The sequence below is a fragment of the Centruroides sculpturatus genome, unplaced genomic scaffold (assembly GCF_000671375.1).
Source record: "Centruroides sculpturatus isolate CEXI.00-Female unplaced genomic scaffold, Cexi_2.0 scaffold647, whole genome shotgun sequence".
NCBI lineage: Eukaryota > Metazoa > Arthropoda > Arachnida > Scorpiones > Buthidae > Centruroides > Centruroides sculpturatus.
The window spans coordinates 12,257-34,445 of NW_019385034.1; the positions used below are offsets into that span (position 1 = coordinate 12,257).

General features: G+C 31.0%; 1 protein-coding gene across 1 annotated transcript in view; it reads left to right on the forward strand.

The window, feature by feature from the left end:
* Window positions 1-22,189, forward strand: part of LOC111633704 (dynein heavy chain 8, axonemal-like) — a gene marked incomplete at its 5' end in the record, with an annotated part of 140,367 nt that overhangs the window by 12,232 nt on the left and 105,946 nt on the right. Inside the window, 6 exons of the mRNA XM_023378317.1 lie at window positions 6,239-6,392; window positions 9,288-9,452; window positions 9,565-9,791; window positions 16,474-16,696; window positions 17,066-17,242; window positions 19,153-19,320. Coding sequence (XP_023234085.1) covers window positions 6,239-6,392; window positions 9,288-9,452; window positions 9,565-9,791; window positions 16,474-16,696; window positions 17,066-17,242; window positions 19,153-19,320 — 1,114 coding nt within the window. The remainder of the gene's footprint in view (window positions 1-6,238; window positions 6,393-9,287; window positions 9,453-9,564; window positions 9,792-16,473; window positions 16,697-17,065; window positions 17,243-19,152; window positions 19,321-22,189) is intronic.

Genomic DNA, 22,189 nt, shown 5'->3' on the forward strand with positions numbered 1-22,189 from the left:
CGAACTGCAGCGAGGCTAGAAACTCTAATCTCCCAACGAGTTTCATAAACTTTTTTCAGCAATAGTGCTTCTATGTGCTTGGATATGACTTTCCATTGCTTTTTTTTATGCAGAGAATAGAGCAAACAATCTTTGAAGAAATCTGAACAAAGAAACTGACTTAACAGATGTTTTGGCAGCATCTGCTATTACCAAATTTAAGCAATGACAGCCACATGGATTAAAATATGCTCGTGGATATTGGTTCAGAATTTTACTTTGGGCACCTTTGTTTACTCCTACCATATTCGATCCATTATCATATTCTTGGCATCGACAATCATTCGTTTCCAACTCGAACTCTTGCATAATATCATCAAGAAAGAAACCAGTGGGTTCAGCTCACGAAGAGTCACTTACTGGCTTGTAAGCAACGAAATACTCATGCACTTGGACTTTACTTTCATTAGTGTCAACAAAATGCAAAGTTAAAGATAACTTTTCAACGCAACTGACATTAGGAGTGCAATCCAATATGATGGAAAAGTATTTAGATGACTTTACCCTATTCAAAATTTTATTTTGAACTTCACTTCCAAGTAAGCCAATCAACTTGTTTTGAATACATTCGCCAAAATAGTGGACATTAGTCTCTTTATTAACAATACGGTGGAGGTGCTCCATCATCACAGAATCAAATTTTCCTACCAGTTGCACTAAATCCAGGAAGTTACCATTATTAGGAGTATATAGTGTTTCACATTCAGAGCTTCCTCTGAACAACAAATTATTGCCTGCTAAAAAGAATACTATGAATATCATTCGTTCGAGGATAGAAACCCACCATGATTTCTCATCTTCAATCTGTTTTTGCAAATACTTGTCAATGCCACTGAAGTGCTTTAATCAATTTGATGCTTCTGTTTAACTGTGCATGGCACACTGATGATCTGAGGAAGTTTCGTGAGTTTTGAGACGCACGGATAAGTGTCTTGTTAAGCCCCAATAGACCTAGGTCTGTTAGGCAAGGTTATAGGGTCAAGGCACAGACACATAAAATAAAGGACTTTACAATTATGGTGGAATTTAATTAATAAGGTTTAATCATGAATATATACAAACAAAAGAACATTAACCTATTTACACCACAGGAGAGGAACAACAATCCATTAAATTTTCAAAACAGGGAACATGTAAACTATACGAGTGAAAGGATAGAAGATATTACTTCTCCTTTAACGAAATACACAATACTCAACGTACCGACAAAAATAATAGTTTTCGGAGATTCTTCGATGTTTCATGTCTTAATATCTTCTACTTGTTTCGTGAACAATGGGCGGATTCTCTACGATGGAATTGGATTCTGTTCTCTTCATTCCTTAGTTCACACGTGTCAGTCCCTTTATTCTTACACTACGAAGTCCTTTCTCTTGCAGCAGCTGGAAAGAAGACAAAGTTCCCTCTTTGGACGGGAGTCCCAATATTTATACCTCCTGCCGTTGAGTGTGACGTGAATTACACGTGATGTTAGTCGCTGACCAATCAACAAGAGCGACGGGTCCCACCCGTTCAAATCTGGTATCATAAAATAAAACGGAATTTTACAGTAAAACCCGATATGACACACGACATATATACAAAAATAAACGGAATTAACTATACATAGTGCTTATGCACTACAGTCTCCAGTTGTTAACTCCTTCTTTTCTTAAATTAAAGTGGGAAGTTCAGCAAAAACAATATACTTTATCTGCAGATTTAGATTAAATGAGCCATCTTCTTTTATAAGTTTCTCCATTTGGCATTACCCTTTGAAAATGCATATTTGAAAAATGACATCCATCATTTTTTCTTGGATATTTTTTGTTGTTCATTTTGTTACTTACAGGATTTCGAATAATTATTTCATCTCTGGTTTCAGGGTAAACGAGCGACCATTTTGAAATATTATAATCTATATTTTGAGAAGGTGACGGTGATGGTATGTCTGGTATAACCTTTTCTGTAATATTTTGAACTGCATATGACATTCCAGAAATTGCTAAATCTTCTTTTGCATGCTGCTGTTTATCTTCACGGTCTTTGCCTGAAGAATTTTTATTAAATAGGTCTTCTTCCATCGCGTGTTGAACTAGTTCTGATGATGACGATTCAGATGACTTTTCTACTCTCAAAAATTTTGCAGACTTTTTAGACTTTTTAGTTTCACCTTGCTTTTTTCGTTTCTTTTTTAAGTTTTGTGTGCCCGATAGTTTTTGGAGGTAGCGACATGTTTTGTCTGTAAAGGAAACATTATACTTTGTAAATATTTACGATACTAAGGTAAACTGCAATTACGTAAAATTAATTCTACACCCAAAAATATTGTCACTTGGAAACTTTTACTAAGGGAGCAACAAATACAATACAAACTCGACTAAAATGTAATGAAAAGCTGGTTTTCAAGTTGCGATTTAGGGCGACTTGCATAACACAGCCTAATTCTGTTTAAATGTCAGTTGAACACAATTTTAATTAATACTAATGTGATGTTCATGAGCAACATGTGTATGGACTACCAAATAGACTAACACAAAGAATACTTAGCAAGGTTCTTAAATCACAAAGTATTTTATTTGTTGCTTGTGAACCGGGTTCTTGTTAGATCAAACTCCACGAATATTATAGTATTCAAAAGTAGTCGGACATTTAATATACAGTACAATAATTTTGCGACAATAGTACACGTACAGAAACTTAGAACTAATTCTTATTCACTAACTTATAACCAATGAGGGTAGAAGATCAAAATACCCTGGATTCTTTTTATTTTGTGAACACTGGATGGGCACCGCCTCGGATTCTGCAAATACACCAGACATGATTTTTCTTCCCTTTCTTTAAAATCAGGACTTATGTTTAATGTTGACTCTGGAGTTTTCTATTTTTCTAACATAACCAAAATGTCCTTCCTTCGAAATTATTCAGTCTCAAATAGCCCCTAGTCGCCTACTCACGATCTGGAGCACTCTTCTCTTCATGTCTTACTCCCACGAAGGTCCAGTCAAGACTAGCCCGTTCTTTTTGTCTTATCGGCTCTCGGGCCTTAACTCTCCCATTGTCTTATGTTCTTGGGATTGGTGGTCCCACCCAAAGGAAAGAAAGAAAATGAAAAGAAAATTCTAGAAAGATGGAGAACAAAAGGAAATAAGGAAATAAATGTATAAATATTGGTTTCTTTAATCTTTGTATTTATTTTGGCGGGAAGGGTTAAGTAGTAAAAAGGTGATCGAGATTTATTTTTTTCGCAGACAATCTATCGTTGCATTTTCGGTGCTCCCACTATGACTGCGCCCGGTGCGGTCGCACCGTTTGCATAGCCCTAGGGCCACCTCTGATGCACAGAAATATAGTTAGATGTAACATGAAGAAAAGCTGAATGAGGGGAGACAACATGCTACACAGAGACATAGCAGACCAAAACAATATTGTGACCTATGACCAAAATAATATAAAGCGCGCCAATAGTAGATAGTGCCATCTAATACAAAATATGTCTTAGCACATAGGGATTACATCTTTACTTTCTTTCACAAAATTGATAAGAAAATTTGTTAATTTAAATATTAAGAAAGAACCTTTTTGAAAAATTGTAAGAAAGACTTCAGTACAGTATAGAATGGCTTACAGTTGAAATTTGTATGTTATCTGTTAGAATACACTGATTGAAGTTACTAATGAATATAATAGTGAGGTTGAGGCTAAAGTTTTAAACGCAAAAACATGTATGTCGAATTTTCAGTGCCACTTTCCTGTAAGCCTAGAAGTTTGACAATGGTGTTTGGAATGTCGAGCATGATTTCACTGACTATCCAAACACCATTGTCAAACTTCTAGGCTTACAGGAAAACGGCGCTGAACATTTGATGTACACATTTTCGTGTTTAAAACTTTGGCCTCAACCTTGCTAATATCTACATATACCTCATATTGTGTTATGGCTATTATGTAATAAAAGGTTGGTTGCACTGGTGACAATCTTTTAGTGAGCCGTTACTAACGGTGAACTCTTTTTATTCTCACCTTTACTGAAAATGATTTAATCTAATATTAAAAGTGGCTGGTCTGATGCCAAACTGGTAAGCCACTCTATGGGATCTGGGATTGAATCTGGATGATTTAACAAACCCAAGAATTTTTTGGAGTAGTTCATTTCTGATATGTTGGTCTCATTTCTTGACACCTGGCGAAACTCACAATCAAGGCTGGTTCTGATTGGTGTGCAGTGCATGCATATACACAAGTTCAAATATAATTTAATATTATTATAATATAGTGGTCAGTAATGAAATAGACTGATGTTTGCATGGGTACGTGCAAAAATGTAGATACATGGTTTTATGTTTATGCTCAATTTTTATTGTGAAGAGGCTTTTATTCCCATACTGTTAATGTTAATGTGATACTTACATTATTTTTTAATTGTTGATGGAACTAAAAAGGAAATTTAAACGAGCTATTATTTATTGTGACATCATCACAATGTTCTCAACTTTAGTAGAGTCTTGCCCCCATACTTCATATTTTTCCTGTTACAATAGTCATACTGGTCATCTATATAACTCTATTCAGGAGAAAATTTTTGAATTGAATTAACATGACTTATACTCCAAACTAGAAGTTTGTATATGGTAAATCAGGGTCTCCTGCTCCTAAGCTTTCCACATCTCATCTTGACTTTCACCTATCTAACTCTGTTCTGAAGATTAAGGAAGGACAGACAGACAGGTGTCAATGGAAATTTTTTTTTAAATTACAGCCCAATAAACATAGATGTGAATGAACATTATTAATTTAAATATGCATATATGTATATATTGTATTTATATACTAAATAAGAAAATTTCTTTAAATTAATTTTATTTTAATTTGCAAATTCTATTTTATGGCAGCACTAAAATATAACTTTGAACAAAGGCACCTGTTTTTTATGGGATAGGTTGTTTTAAATAAATTAAAATAAAGACATAGCAAATCTATTTATGGATTTTTTACATCTATTAACTATATGAAACTGTCATAAAACATACCAGTGCAAATTTACTGGCAATCAGCATTGATAGGGGCAGCAAAATATCTGTAGAATGCAAGGACTATTAGTCCAAAACTTGCTCTGCTCACAATGGATAAGTTTTTTACTCTTAGCCCTGTGGGCATTCAGAGGGCCTGAAAAAGGCTTCTTATCACCCACAGGGTAGAAAGATATATATGTGAGCCTAAAAGTTTTGAGGGCATAAATTTTTGAGTTTAAGGGATTAATGACCTTTTTCGAAGGAACTGTAGACATTAGAGGATGAGAAAAAATTTTTCGCAAGTTTCCACAGAAATAGATTGGATGTCGACTCTTACACATAAACAAGATAAGAAGGAAAAAAGACAAGTCATCACGCATCTGCTAATTAGTCATCGTGCTCGTGCTAATTAGTCATCATAATAAGTGAATGACCAGTTGGCTCAGTGCCAATGACGATTGTATAAAAACGATCGTCACGGGAAGTTCAGGGCAATTGTCACGGGAAGTTCAGGGCAATCGTCACAGGAAGTGTCTCCCATCCTGGTCCTGTCCAAGGAGAAGCAGGTAGAACACATAAGACTGTTCCAGCTTCCATAGTCCTGAATGATTGTCACATACCGTCATCTGACAGTATATTAAGGTATATCTGAGTGCAGTAACCTTTGTAAACTCTCACTCTAGAGGTTAGACATGTGACATAGTGACTAGTTTGATCACTGCTATCGATAGATTTATGTGTTATCTGCATTTAATCATTTAATTCTTTATGTATGCTCATGTAAATTAGATTAGTTATATAATAAACTCCTTCTTTGTTTGTTTAACCTGTGAACCTGTATATCATTGCTTGCACAGACACCCGTCGACTTTCCAAACCCCCTCGCCACTCGATAGAAAGCCATCCGAAAGACAAAGTGGGTGAGTTTTGTCAACTCGACGATTAGAGGGCTCAGTCTCCTCGCTTGTATTCTTATATATATATCTTTCTATCCTATATATCATAACATATATGTATATATATGTTACTTAACTTTATTCAGTTGATTTTATTTCAAACAAAATAATATGAAGTATATAGATAAATTTACACACTTGAAAAGATATTGGACATGATTATTCTGAATTTATGTTAACTTTTAAGTTAACTTAATCTTTATATTTTATATTTATATTTAATTCTAATCAAAAATATATATTTTTTAGATCTTATAATGTAAATAATTTAATAGAAGATTTAAAAAGTTTATATCAAATTGCTGGTGAAGAAGGAAAAGGAGTAACATTTATATTCACAGACAACGAAATAAAAGATGAAGCATTTTTAGAGTATATAAATAATATACTTAGTTCAGGAGAAGTAAGTAATGATAAATTTTCACTTCAATATGTATCCTGTGGCAAGAAAATGTTTCAACTCAAATGAAACAGTTTTCTTGAGTTCATTGCTTATTATTTATGTTTTCTTTAGAGCAAATCAGGTTGAATAAATCTATTTTTGTTATTTATATGTTTCAAATAAAATATTTCCAAGCATTTTTTATTCTGGAATAAGAAAATGTTTGGTTAGAAAATTAGGATTAGTTAGTTAATTTTGACAAATACTTTTATCAAAATAATAATCTGATAAAAATAATTTTTTTTAGTTTAAATATCATTGATATTAACTATACAGTAGGCATTGGAATTCCTACTACTGTATAAATATTTAAAGTATTTAAAGTTTATTTTATATTTAAATAATAGGAATTAGAGTGAATCAAAAAACTCAAAGAAAGAAGATTGGGTATAAGCAATTTATTGTCAAAATTTTTAGTTTATAGATGCAAAAAATATTTAAGCTACAAGAAGATATACAGAGGAAAAGCAAAAAAAGAAACACAATTTACATGTCAGCAAAGGAACAACTAGATTTAATATCTACAAGATCAGTGCAAAATAATATATGAAAAGAATTTAATTAAAACATAATTTATCTGAAATCTATCAATACTAAAACATCTAACTATTTACCAATTTCTATTTGTAGTTAAATTTAAATGATAAAAATATTGGTAATTCAATGGCTACTTTCAAGTTAGTGATATTTGCATCTTGGCATTTTGCATTGGTACCTTAGAAAAGGGTTATATTTTTTGTTAACATGTGGAATTGATGCTATTATCAAGTGTGCCAGTAAAAAAATGATAACTTATTTGATCCTAGTGTTAAGTATGAAGGTAAAAATTAGATTAAATGTTTTTTTTTTAATTTACTGAAATTCAGAATTTCAGCATTATTTCACAAATATTGAAATTCTCAAATTCAAAAAAGTTTTTTCTGGTTTTCTGAAACAAATATATTTTCTTATCAGTGACAAAATAAATAATTTTAAAATAAACTCTTACAAAATATTTATTGTAGTTTTGTACCAAATATATGTAAATGATAATAAAATTTATAGATATTGATATGCGTTATGGTTTCTTAAATTGTGAATTGTGACTAGGGTTGCCACCTTTTTAAAATCGCTGACCCGGACGGCAGGTGAGGTTTGTTTGAACAGAAGTTCCTGACGCATGTGTATATCATTTTGCAATGCGAAGAATAATTTTCAGTGCATGCTGGTTCTAAATCAGTTACAGTTAGCGACTAGGGAGACTTGGATTGGAGTAACGCAAGTGACCTAGCTCTATTGGATATTGGAGGTGTAGGCTATATGATTAAGAATGAACAGTACAAGCAAAAAAAAAAAAAAAGGTTGGCAGGTTACGCACGATATCCCCGGACGGCGAATCAGATGGTAACACTATTCTGTGCTCATTTCAACAGGACTCCCCTGCTGCCCCCTATGCTACGCTACTGTCTTTAAGTCAACAACTACCACACTAGTAATTCGGTACACGGGGGAAGAAATATATGCGACAGTTTGCATATAATTTTGTACATATTCATTTCAACTTGCACAACCCGGAGAAATATTAATTAACCCCAGAGCCCAGAGATAACTCACTCAATCCCAGAGTCTCCGGGTCAAACCCGGACAGGTGGCAACTCTAATTGTGACACAAAAGGGGATCATATAACTGAGCGTGGGGTACACAACAAGTGGGTGATAGTCAACTGGAATTTTAAAATCTTTGCACACTTAGCAAGCATATGATTTTGCTGATATTTTTTTTATTTTTTGTAAATATTAGTAAAATATATATAAATATGATTGACATACATATAAGGTATGAGTTATAAGTTATGAAGTATGAGTTGAAAGTTATTTCTAACTCAGGAAAAGGAAATGTTTTGGAACAACATACTCTAGCATTGTTAATTATTTTATGTCAGAACAGTTAACAAAACACATCAAAGAAAGGCAGTTCTTCAAAAACAAATTCTTTTGAAGAACTTTTATACTTTTTTGTTTTAATTTATATTGTATTTAATTTTTTTCTTTAAAATTATTACATTTAAATCAATTTTTGATAACTAACTAATGAAAGTGGAATTCTTTTGGCTAAATTTCTTTATGCACTTGAAAGCTTTTCCAAGGTAAATTTATTATATTCATTTTTGATTCCCACCATCAAATTTAGTACAACTCTTTATGGAAAAATTTTACACAAAAGTATGGATACAAAATATCGATTTTTTTATGTGAACACAGAGTTAAAACAATAATCATTGTGATGGCATTACTGTCTTCATCAAAGCTTAAAATATTCAAGCAAACTNCTATTATTCATATCTTATTTTGTTTCCCAGTTGTCCGTCACCCAGTTGTTGGTGTCCCAGTGTGGGGGTTGCAAAAATTTGACAACAGTAAAATTTTGTACTATGTATTTATGTAAAGCAGAATTTTCAGCATGGACAATTATAAAATCAAAATGTCAGTTGACTCTGAAAAACATTGAAGATGCCTTGCATCCTGCATTATTAAGTATTCAGCCAAGATTTAATTCTTTATGTAAAAATAAACAATCACATTCACATCATTAGTACACAAATTTGCTTTTGTCTTTAATAAATGATGAAGTAATAGTATATCAAAGAATTGTTTTGGAATAAATTGTTTTATAATTTATTATCAATAAGTGATTTTATTTGTATGTCTATTTAATATATCTATATAATGGGAATTGTCTAAAATTTTCCCATTATAGGGTAAAAGAGGTTGTAAATGGATAAAGTTTAAGAAACCTTGATATATAGTAGATTTTTAATAAAAGTGTTTATTATTGAAATTTCTAAAATTCATAAATTTGAAGTTAATATCTTATAGGTATCAAATTTATATACACGAGATGAATTGGATGAAATAACTCAAAATCTTGTACCAGTAATGAAAAGGCAATATCCTAGATGTCTTCCATCTGCAGATAATTTATACAGTTATTTCTTAAAAAGAATACATTCAAATCTTCATATTGTTTTGTGCTTTTCACCAGTAATTATTTAACTTTTTTAGAATTTTCTTTTGTATATAAAACAGATTAAATAAATTTGAAAATTTATGATAATGTTATTAAAAATCTTGTTATAAATCTTGCCTGTGGTAGGTTGGAGAAAAATTTCGAAGTCGCAGTTTAAAATTTCCTGGCCTTATATCTGGATGTACAATAGACTGGTTTACTCAGTGGCCTAAGGATGCATTACATGCTGTAGCATCACACTTGTTACGTGATTTTGTAATTGAATGTTCTGAAGAAATAAAGAAAGAAGTTATTGAAGTAATGGGAGATTTTCATAACAGTGTTGCTAATCATTGTGAAGATTATTTTCTAAGGTAATTTTTAAAATAATATCATTTGTACAAATATTTAAACTATTGTTTTTGTATTTAAATGATATATATATTGTGGTATATGCACATGGTGAAAAATGAGTCTAACAAAGAGATATGGTAAGACAAATGAAATTTTTTAATTTTTCACCAGTATTCAATAACAATACAGGATTTCGTTTGAATTCCGACAACTTCTTGGACAAAATGTCTAGAATGTTAACTCGGACAGAAACGTCAACCCAAATTCTCGCGACAAAGGAATGGCTGAAGATACGTGACGTTACAAAATTAAACACGATAAACTTATAACTAATTATCTAGGAACTACTTATTCTATAGGGAAGGAGTATTTGATAGGATAGAACCGAATGTGAATGGGTACCCAACTTAGCTGGTAACCTTATGATCGAAGTTGTATCTTAGATCTTCTCTCTGCTGGACGACACGAAGTTCGATGACCATAGTTTGAACTTTTCTTTTTTCTTTTCGGGTTTCCCGATAAACTTCCGGAGAGGTTCTCATGTTAGCATACTACTAGAGTTCTTCTGTCATGTCTGCTAGCTTAGGCCTACTGGTTCTTTTTCTCTTCTTGACGATGCGAGATCGGCTTGATGATATCCATGAAATATGTTCTCACAGCTCAACGTCTCTGCCAGAAGTGACCCCTCTATTTTCCTTTTAGCACCTCCGGGCTAACCGCTTTTTTTGTCTTTCAATCAGATAGTTGCCACCCACAGAGAGAAGTTTCCAGAACAGAGAGTACAAGGGAACAAAGGACAGAGAAAGAATGGGAATGAAATATATATATATATATATACAAATATGTTATACAAAATTATGGCGTATGACCACAATATATATATACATAAAATAAAAATATCCAGAACTAAAATAACACTCAATTGTGTACTTTCTTAAAAATACAAATACAGGTAACCCTCGGTTTACGCCGGTTTAATTTACGCCGATTCACAATAACGCCGCTGCACAATTCGCAAATTTGCTGTGTAATTCCTTGATTTTCCCTATGCCAAACTGATTTTCGTTTCAGTGTTGACGTATTTACCAAGCCACGACATTGTACATTTGTTGAAACAAAGATTTTTATTGAATATATTTATTTTTTCTGTTTAATATTATTGGGTATGTATAAATTTGCATTAAATTAATATTAAAATACTAAACGTTTAGGTATCTACAAGTCAAGTTATCAAACTTAATAGTCCAATAAATGGTGTCTGAATCCATAGTGTCATTGAATTTATCCCATATCAGTTCATTCAGGAAAACACCTTACGACGCACTAGCACTTCCGGCTATCACAAACTATCATTAGTGACTAGTGAGACAAATCTACTTCTTGTTGACCAGACGATATCTATCTCTCCTTAATTTTCCCGCTCAAACTGACCTTACGTATGCGCTACGATGACTGGTGGTTGACCAAACAGTGTCTCCGCTCGTCCATAGCTCTACGTTGGGGTTAACGTATCTTTTCAACTATGGAAAGTTTGACGGTTGAACTTTGTGAGTTAGACAATGATTGGGAGTGAAATGCGAATGTAAAAAGGAGCATCGTCGCATCCATTTGACCATATTCCGAAATTCTCAATGAAAGAAAACAAAAATGTAAACAATTAAAGATGGATACTTTTTTTTTTTAAATGTAAGAGATCGGAAAGTAAAATTTTTAATAAAAACATTCAACTTTATTTTATGATAAAATACATTTTAAAAATTAAATTTATTTGTACTTTGTATTATATTGCATTAACAAACAAAATTATTTGCGTATTTTCACTTATGTGGAACCTAACCCTATACCTCACTGTAAATACGGGTTCGTTTTATGCCAATTCGATTTGCGCCGGCTTTTGTAGGAACGGAACTGTGGCGTAAACCGAGGGCTACCTGTAATTTTATATATATAAAATTATTTGTATTTTTAAGGAAGTACACAATTGAATTTTATTATAGTTATTTTAGTTCTGGATATTGTCAGTCTGTCAAGATATGCACTTCTAAATGTTATTTTTGATTTCTGTTTATTTTTAAAAATGTTTGCATTGTAAATTTCTTTGTAGTGAGACTGATGAGATATATATATAAATGGACGTGTTTGTCCCTATATTTCACTCTGCAGCCAAAACTACACATTGCACATGAATGGTGTTTGTGTATGGTAGTAGCCCCAAGTCTCCCATTGTGCACTATGGTGGTTGCGTCACAATAGCTATAAGGATATGGGGGTTGAAAGTAGTTGACTTCAAAAATGTGTAACAATGGAAGTGTCAATAATGGAAGTGTTAACAATGAAAGTATTAACAATGGAAGTGTCAATAATGGAAGTGTTAACAATGAAAGTATTAACAATGAAAGTGTTAAGAATGGAAGAGTTAACAACGGAAGTGTTAAGAGAAAGCGGCATGCAAGATTTACAGGTGCAGATGTGGTTTTTTGCGTTTTTGCAAGAAATCAAACATATTTTTAGACCCATGTAAAAATTCTCTAATTAGTCTGGAAACAGGGGACCTAATTCTTGCATTCTGTGAAAATGGGTATGATTGGCTATAATGTAATCTTAATCTTAAATGTTTTTGAATAGTCGAAAATGTTTTGGAATAGTCGAGGACTATTATGTGTGAGTAGTGGGGATGGCTTTTGGAGACGTGTGACACACATGCTTCAGTTGATTTTTCATTAGTAAAACTGTATGAATAACAGAAAAAGGTAGAAAGTGAAAAGTGAATAGTGAACTGTGAAAAGTAAAAATATAAAAAAAAATGCCAAAGTGTAAGAAAAAATTTTTGTGGTCTCAAATCATATCAAAACAGAAATAATCAAACAGAAGAGCAACTTGAAAATTATAGGGAAATACATCAAATCAGAGAAAGATTATGTAGAGGAAGATAAACAGTCTTTTATGTAAAAAAAAAACTATATTATATAAATGTATGAACAAATAAAAACCCAGTGAAGCAGGTACTTGCAGCTAGTAAGTTATAATTACAGAACAATAAGAAAAAAATTAATCTTTTACAAGTTTCATTTTAAGAAAAAAAATGTGTACTTTTGAATTTATTTTTTCAACTGTTTCATATGTGTGTGAACCAGCGTTGTGGAGATGGAGTTGCTGGAGTTGATGTTTTTAGGTTGTCAGAATTGATAAAATTCTTGACCTTGAATTTTACTATTGGTAAAATGTGAAGTACAAAAAATACTTTTTAATTAATCTATTAATATCTAAACTTAAAGAAATTTCTTAGAACATGAAAACTTTGATAAATTTATATATCAAAATGATATTTATCTATAAAGGCCATTTTACACCAAAATGTTATGCGTATTTCATGTGACATGCTTGATACTTTTAAAAATAGCTTTTATTAATTTAACACTCACTAGTGACTGAATGGATATAACCACCGAACACTGGTAGTTGGTCATAAGATTGAGCCTCGTAAATGAGCTGGCCACATAGAGCTTTCCATATTTTTTTCACATTAGTAACACACAAATAGTTTTTCTATAAATGTTCTCCCAGGAGGTAACCCCTCAACAGAATGTTCATGTGTTGCATTGCTATAACCAAAAACACCAATTATATTAATTTAAACAAATATATTTACATCATCTAGAAAGCTGTATTCTCTATATAACTTATATCAAACTCAGTATATTTTTGCTATTATTCAACAAAAAATTAGAAAGCATTGCACAATTCTTGACTTTGCACTTGTAAAAAATATCTTAACCTTTATATTTTATTATTTTTTCATAGCTCATATGCTATGTGAAAAAACTGATGCTAAGTAGCATGTAAATTATGTATGTATTGACTGGTATTAGATAATGCAACAAAAGGACAATTTGCCAATCAGGGAACGTGCCTGTTGGTGGAACTTTTAAGGAAAACTGGCCTCTATTTGGGTGTTGTCGAAGTGAAGAAAACTCTGTAAACTTCACTAGCCAACCAAATCTGACTACCAGTGTTTAGCGATAAATCTGCTTTGCTACTGATGCAGCATGGGTATAGGATGGAGAGTGATGCACCATTGGATTCTAGGTAAAAAAATTTTTTTCAGCAGTCTCGACCAGAATCCTTTATAAAATGCTATCACTCAGTCATTCTACCAGCTTTCAATGTGTGAGAAGAACAATCATTGTCTTTGAAATTATATAGAAAAAATATATTTATATTTCTTTTCACATTATGTACTGCTTGTTTGTTTCTCATGAAATTATTAATGCAATTGATTCATACAGTGAAGGATGGAATTGTAATTTAAAAAAATTTTTTTTAACAAACCCAAAAACTAAAGCTCTGATAAATTTTGATCCAAGAGAATATGACAAAATAGAAAAAATATATTTATATTTCTTCTCAGACTATACATATAATTGAGTCCATTTTCATCTGTCCCTTCTCACGCTTAGTAGAGGCAATAACAAATCAACGGCGATATCGACCTTTTATTTGAGGCCACATGAGGCTAAAGGAAATATATTTTTTCTATATGTGAATTTGTCCTGGCAATTTTTTTAATGTTTTTTAGTCTTTGAAATTAGTTCTGAAAAGCTTCATGTTACTAAAGCAAGAATGTGAAGTGCAAAGACAGTAATAATAAAAAATCCAGCAACAAGTTGCATAACTTTCTCAGCAAAAGAATTTAAAATTGCATTTGGCATCGTTGGTTATGATACTTTATTTTTTTTTAAACTTTTTATAATTAACTATTATAAAATGGCAAAAAGCTTAATTTCAAGGACAGTGATGGATATTATAAAGGATTGTAGATGTTCATAACAAGTAAAATCTTTATTATGTCCAATCCCCTTCGAAATATGACATGACTCCCCTTTATCTCTCCATTCAATTGACCTTTAACCATCAAAATTTAAACAAGCTACTAAAGCCAAATTTAGTTTCTTAATCATTACTTCATCCCAAGATATTAAATGAAATAGATGCCAACACTCACAGTCACATATCACATACATATCCAAGGAATTTTTCCTATTTTTAGGTTCAGGGTGTCTAAAAACAAAGATTTGCAAAAAACTTAGAGGATCAAATTTGACATTATTTCAATGCTTTCCCATGTTATGTATACATAACATCCAGAAAGCAAAAGCTTATGGTATCACTTTGAAGCATCAAACTTATTTTTGCCAAAGAGAAATTCCCAAGAAGAAATTTGACTAGCATTTTGGCTGCCATAATTTTTACTTTGTGCAATAACTTTTTACATCTCAGATGTTTTTGAATATTAATTGTTTTTTTTTTGAGTAATTTGGCTAATTAATGTTTCCACTGCCTTTCTATTGGCTGTGAGTTATTTATGACTGTTTATCATTGCTTCTATAATATTATTTGGTCTTAAATCAGTCAATAGAAAAACAATGAAAAAATAAAACCAAGATCAGAATCTAACTGCGAAAAACTAAAAAAGGGAGAGAACTTCAAAATATAATTCATAGTATTGTTTCAGCTTATTATTCACTGGTTAAAATTCTGGGGACATGAATGTACACATCTGTTCAAGATGACTGGTATTTTTTCCAAAATTCATGTTTTAAAGTTCTGCTACCTGTGTATATTTGAGTTTAGTCAAGCATCAGTAGAAAATCAACTATCTTCATAGTAGCAAGAGTGGGAGATACTATTTTATGGACCAATTTATTACAGCATTCATCACATCTGTTTTTTGTGTTTTATTGTATTTAATTTTTTTCTTTAAAATTATTACATTTAAATCAATTTTTGATAACTAACTAATGAAAGTGGAATTCTTTTGGCTAAATTTCTTTATGCACTTGAAAGCTTTTCCAAGGTAAATTTATTATATTCATTTTTGATTCCCACCATCAAATTTAGTACAACTCTTTATGGAAAAATTTTACACAAAAGTATGGATACAAAATATCGATTTTTTTATGTGAACACAGAGTTAAAACAATAATCATTGTGATGGCATTACTGTCTTCATCAAAGCTTAAAATATTCAAGCAAACTCAGTCAGATGAAAGATTATTGCCACTGTTTTCTGGGATTAAAAATGTGTTCTTGTAGATTTTTTGGAACCAGGGACAATGGTCATGGTTGAAATATATTTTGAAACTGAGTCTTGCCATTCAAAACTGGCAAGACAGGTTTTGTTGTCAGGAATAATTTTCCTTTGCAATAATGCATGCCCACACACTTCAGCTCATATAGTGCAAAAAATTTAGTGGTTCAGATGGAAACACTGTGAGCATTCTCCGTATAGTTCAGACTTTAAGTTACTTTTACTCATTCTTTCATCTCAAACAGTAGCTTGGTTTTTAACAGTTTAAGGAAGAGAGTGAGTTGAAAGCAGTGGTGATGATGTAATTAAAATTCCAATCAAGAGATTTCCATTCCAAGAAAAGAAAATAAAAATAAATTTGTGCTCTGTTACTAAAACTGTTTTTTAACAAAATGGCAAGTATTTTAAATAATAAAATAGATATATAGCTGTTTCTTAACTAGTAATAAAATTGTTTATTTTAATTAATGACTGATCAGTTCTTACTTTAGATATATATTTTATAGAATTCATTTATTATCCTTCAGTAGGAAAGATGTAAATTATAATTTGACATGAGTTAATAGGTATAAATTAGATGTTTATTATTTATATATTATACAATTTTTTTTTAGATTTCGAAGACAAACATTTGTTACACCAAAATCATATCTTTCATTTATTGATGGTTACAAGAACATTTATGAAGAAAAACTTGAGGAAATGTATCAGTTATCAGATCGTATTCATGTTGGGTTAGAAAAATTGCTTCAGGCTTCAGAAGCAGTTGCTGTTCTTCAAAAAGAATTAATTGTAATGCAAGAAAAACTAAAAATAGCAAAATCCAAAGCTGAGGAGGTATGATTATGATTAAACACATTATTAAAGTAGTAAATCCATATTAGTACAAATAACAAGTAACTGGGAAATAGATGTTTATATTAAAAAATAATGTTATATGAGTAGAAGAAGCATTATAAATTATTATCTTACTATCTTGGGTTGTGATATTAACCATATTGTAATCTGATTTGATAAGATAGTCACATATAATTTTTTTTTTTTTGTATTTTTGAAGGAAAAAAATTAGATTATATAGATTATATGTAGATAGATTATGACAAAGCATAAATTATTATTAAAGTTTGTCATAAGAAAGTTAATAAACTATGTAAATCAAAAGAAATTGCTTTTATACCAAGTCAGTGAATTGAATAATTACTGTAGGTATTAACTGTTGTCACTGCTAAAGCTCAAACTTCTGTGAAAATAAAAGAAGCAGTTGAAAAGGATAAAGAAAAAGCTCAAAAACTTAAAGATGAAATTGCTGCAGATAAAAAACTTGCAGAAGATAAGTTGGAAGAAGCAAGGCCTGCATTGGAAGAAGCAGAAAATGCTCTGAAGGTAGAAATGATACTTAATGAATGTGTATAGTAAATTGATTTCTACTAATTACTATAACGCTAATAATTTAAAATTTTAATAAATAATCTAAACTGATAAATTCTGTTTCTGACTTTCTTAATTTCTTAATATGATAGATGTGTTTGTAAAATGAAATTGATAATAATTATAAAAACTAAAAGGAAAGAAAAGATAAGCGTATTCTTTAAAGTATTCTTTGTGCATTTGCATTCATATTTGTATGTGCAAATATACATATGTGTGTAAAATCTTAATTGATATATAATAATAATTGCATCTTTCTATCAGCTATCTTTTGAAGAAATCCTGTTTAACTGTGCCTGCAAGTTATTAAAAATAGCATATTCTATTATCTTTCATTGTTATAATTTTCTAATGATATTTTAGACTTTTTTAATTGTATACTAATATAATGGATTTAGTTTTTGTTTATATTTTATTGTTTTCAGTACAACTGAAATTCAAAAATTTTTAAAAGTAAATTATAAAGTAAAACTTACAAAATTTATAGTTTATTTATAATGAATAATAACAAGAGATTTATGTAAAATCAAAATACATGTAAAGGTTGATTTGTTTCTATCTGTTGTATCTGTGTCCTAAATTCACAGATATGCTTACACAATGTTTTTCCAAAAGAAACTTACCATAGGAGATTGTGCAGAGAAGCTTATAGACAAGGCATTGGCGGCTAGTTTATAGTGTATTGGTTATATGATACATTATTTTTGTTCTGCAATATTACCAAATAAAAATTAATTTTACATAATTCATATGCATGGTCAAATTACTTTCAACCACTATAGGCCCAGCTGCATAGTTCTGTAACTAATTGGTATGTTGTGACAATTGAACTTCTTCTTTTTGATAGTCAATAGACAGATGATAGCAGACACATTACCAGTTTTTATTGTTATTTGTAGTTTTATTTAAATAAAAGTGATTAAACCAAATATGTAAATTTTGTTTAATTAATTTATTTTTGACAGTATTGCAGACCTGAAATGATGTATTATGTTATCAATACACTATACACTTGTCTCTGATGCCTTGTATACAAGTTTTTCTGCGCAATCTTATATATCATGTTTATTTTGGAAAACACTATACACAAATATGCATACAAGGAATATAGTTTTTTTCTTCCTTTCAACTTTCAATGTGTTGAGAAGAAAAATGAACAGTGAAGATCAAAACTATTTTGTTTACAAAAGTTAGATACACTTTTCAGCTACCTTTATATGTAATCACTCTTTCAATTTAGGTATTTATCATATTGTGACACTAGCTTTTCTACACCCTCATCAAAAAAAGGTTGCCACCAGTTTGCTTAGCCAGCCCTTTATGCTGGTTTTCAACTCCATGTTAGTTTGAAACCCCAGAGCTGTATGGTGGATGATCAAACACTTTCCATTTGAACTGATGAAGTAATTCCTATGTCTGTACTGCAGTGTGAGGATAGGCATCACCATACAGTCCTTACATAGCACTGGCTATGGCAATGCTTGTTATAGCCAGTGCTTAGTGTGGTCTGCATTGTTTATAAAGTTAAAGTTAGCCATTTTCAAAATTTAAAATTATGCTGAAATAAAAATTAAAACTTTTAACTCAAAACCATAAAGTTATCTTGTTTTGGTTTTAATTTAGATAAATCAGACTTTGCATGACAAGAAATATGGCAACATGAAAATAGGAAGTAACTTTTTTAATCACCTGTAGTATGACTATGAATAAATTATTCTCATCTCAGAATTCCAATTTAAGTTGATCAAATACTAGCAAAATTGAATTATAGTTGATTATATTTTGGATTAATATTTTATTGCTGATTCTTTTTACAACAAATGTTTTCTTTTTTATATTTTACATTTTTGTTTTAATATTTATAGACTATTAAAGCCGTGGACATTGCTACAGTCCGTAAATTAGTGAAACCGCCACATCTGATTCAGAGAATTATGGATTGTGTACTGATATTATTTCAAAAACCAATAGATTTGGTTACAAAAGATCCCGAAAGAGAATGTCCTAAACCTTCATGGAATGAATCTTTAAAGGTTTGTTCATGTTAATAAAAATAAAAATATAATTTTTAAATATTAAATTTCAAAATAAAAACTTTAGTTAAGAAATTACAGTAAAACTAATGAAAGCCATAATTACACAAACTCTATAAACTCCATTGAAAGGAATTTAAATGAGTAAAGTTTGTTCTGTAGGAAGAGTAATGTTCTTCTATTAGTCTAATACAGTGGTTCCCAATTAGTTTTTCCTGCGTACCACTTCAAGAAAGAGCTCAAACTCGCGTACCCCTTATAGCAGAAATTCATATTAATCCATAATAATATTATAAATTCGAAGTTAATTCTGTCTGCTGTCTGTCTGCTACCTTTTCACGTCTAAACCTCTGAACAGGTTTTAATAAAATTTGGCACAGAGATAGCTTACATGTTGGAGATGAACATAGGCTACATTTTACTGCGAGAAAATATCTTACTCACACGAGAAAATTCGATATAATGCGGGCGAAGCCATGGGAAGCCATAGCTAGTGATAAATAAAATAAGTTTTTTTACATTTATTATCTTTAAAATACAATTATAATAATAATGAAAATAATATAAGGTTATTCAATTTTAATGTGAAAAATGTGCACGATTTTCTTTGTACAACTTTGTAAAATCTGGTTGCTGTTTGGTCAGCTTCAGTCTCAAGTCATCTTTGAGTTAAAGTCGGTGACGATGTTTAGATTCCATGTTTGTCATGGCCAAAAATCTGCTCTCGCAGAGGTATGTTGTGCAAAACGGTAGTAAATATTTTATTGCCACTTCGCTGACATGATAATAATGATAATTGTACAATTAACACAAATTGTGTTAATTGTACAATTTTTGTTTCTTGCGTAAGAATTTCATTTAGGTATTGTCACAAATGCATTTTTCGATGAAATTTCAAAAATATTTTTAGTTATAAATAAACGAATTTGTGCATTCGATATCATGTAAATTGCCAAATTTTTGATAGTCCACCCATTATGTTTTTGATTGCTTCATCTTGTGCATTTACATTTTAAATCGACCGATTTTAGATTACCGCGCGTACCCCTTCATGCAATTTCCACGTACCACTAATTGGGAACCATTGGTCTAATATAATAGAGGAATTTAAAGAGCACCATACACAGAACAAATGAAAGTTTTTACTGGGACAAAGCTTTATACCCCGTTCGCACACAATCCACGACTCACTTCGATCTCGATTTACCCACAATCTGGATTGTGACTGTCGCCAGTGGAACGTCGTGCCGTTCGCACAGGTAACTCGCTTGAGAAGAACCCGGCTATTACACGCGATCATAAAATTGACGTAACTACGCAGTAAGTCACGAACACCAACAAACAAAATGGAAGTTTTGGTTAGAAATAAATACTTTTTCTTGCCGTATATCTAATAATAGACAGATGTCATCGTCTCTCCAGATGTCTTTTTTATTTTTCTGTCGATAGCCGGACACGTGTTCAGCAGCCATCTTGTATTTTGTCGCGCGCGTGGGATTGTGGGATCTCTTTTATGACTGGATCTAGTTTCAAGAACTCTCTCCAGTCGATCGCGATTTAGCCTCGTTTCAGTCCAGATTGAAACGGTTTAGAGCGTTCACACCACAGAACTCTCTCCGACCTTAGTCACAATCTAGATCGAAATGCTCGGTGCGAATGGGGTATTAGGAATCTAACTTAGATTAACATATATTGGATTTCATATAATTATTTAAGTTTTAGTAGAAATAATTATTTTTAACACTGATTAGTGTAATTAATTTGACAATATTTGAGTATTAAGTCCAACATAATTTACATGACTCAAGCCTATTTAACTCAGCAAAAAATACTATATTAATTCCCAATACAGTTTTGATATGATTAACATGGTATAAAATTATTGCACTTTTCTATTATGGAACAATGATTTTTTCTTTGATTGGTTCTTTTATTCTCTTCTTTACTGTCATGCATCAAACACACTTTTTTTTTCTTATTGTCTTTTCTTGTTCTTATTTTTTTCTCTTGCACTTGCACTCCAGTGGCATGCAGTGACATTTGATGATAGGGAAGCTGTGCCGGCCCTAGATAGAATCATTGTTATGCGATATTTTGGTGTGTAGCATCCACAAGCTAAACCACATGAGGTTGGTGCTCTATAAAGTACATGCACAAATGCATATAATCTGGCTGCTTTACATGATTCAAATATTTTTGCTGTGGAAGCTGTCCCATATTCGACAATATGGCACTTCCATTCAGAATATGCATATATGAATTTATATTCAAATATACAATAGCAATCTTATCATTTTCTTCACATGTAGTATAGAAATTTGTAATAAGATACATACTGTGGTTATAATAAAATATTAATTTTAATTAATTCAAAATATGTTAAAATATGAAAATAATTGCACAATATGTATTTATATTTTAGAAAATACAAGGGAAAAGTGCAGTAAATAAAATATTAATAAGTATTCATTTATATATTCTGAATTGCAAATATTTCTAAATAAAAGTTCTCTCTATTGTCTCACTGAAAATATAGATGTGTATTATGTGATTTACTTGTTTAAATTTGAATTTCAAACAAAAACTTGCATTCAATACTCTCAAGCTCTATCTGTATTTGTTTTTTGCATAATTAACAATGATATGTAATCCTTGCTCACTCCCTTTTTGTATTGTTTAATACAAAAAAAGAAATTCATTTCCAAGAATAAAAAGTATGTAATTTAGTTAGTTTGTTGCATCCTTTAAATAAACTATTGTATAAGTTTATTAAACAATAATAATGATGTGTTGAATGTTTTCAATAATATGATTTTTTTAAACCTGTCAATGTATTGGAAATGCATAATATCCTGTTGTTTTTAGAATC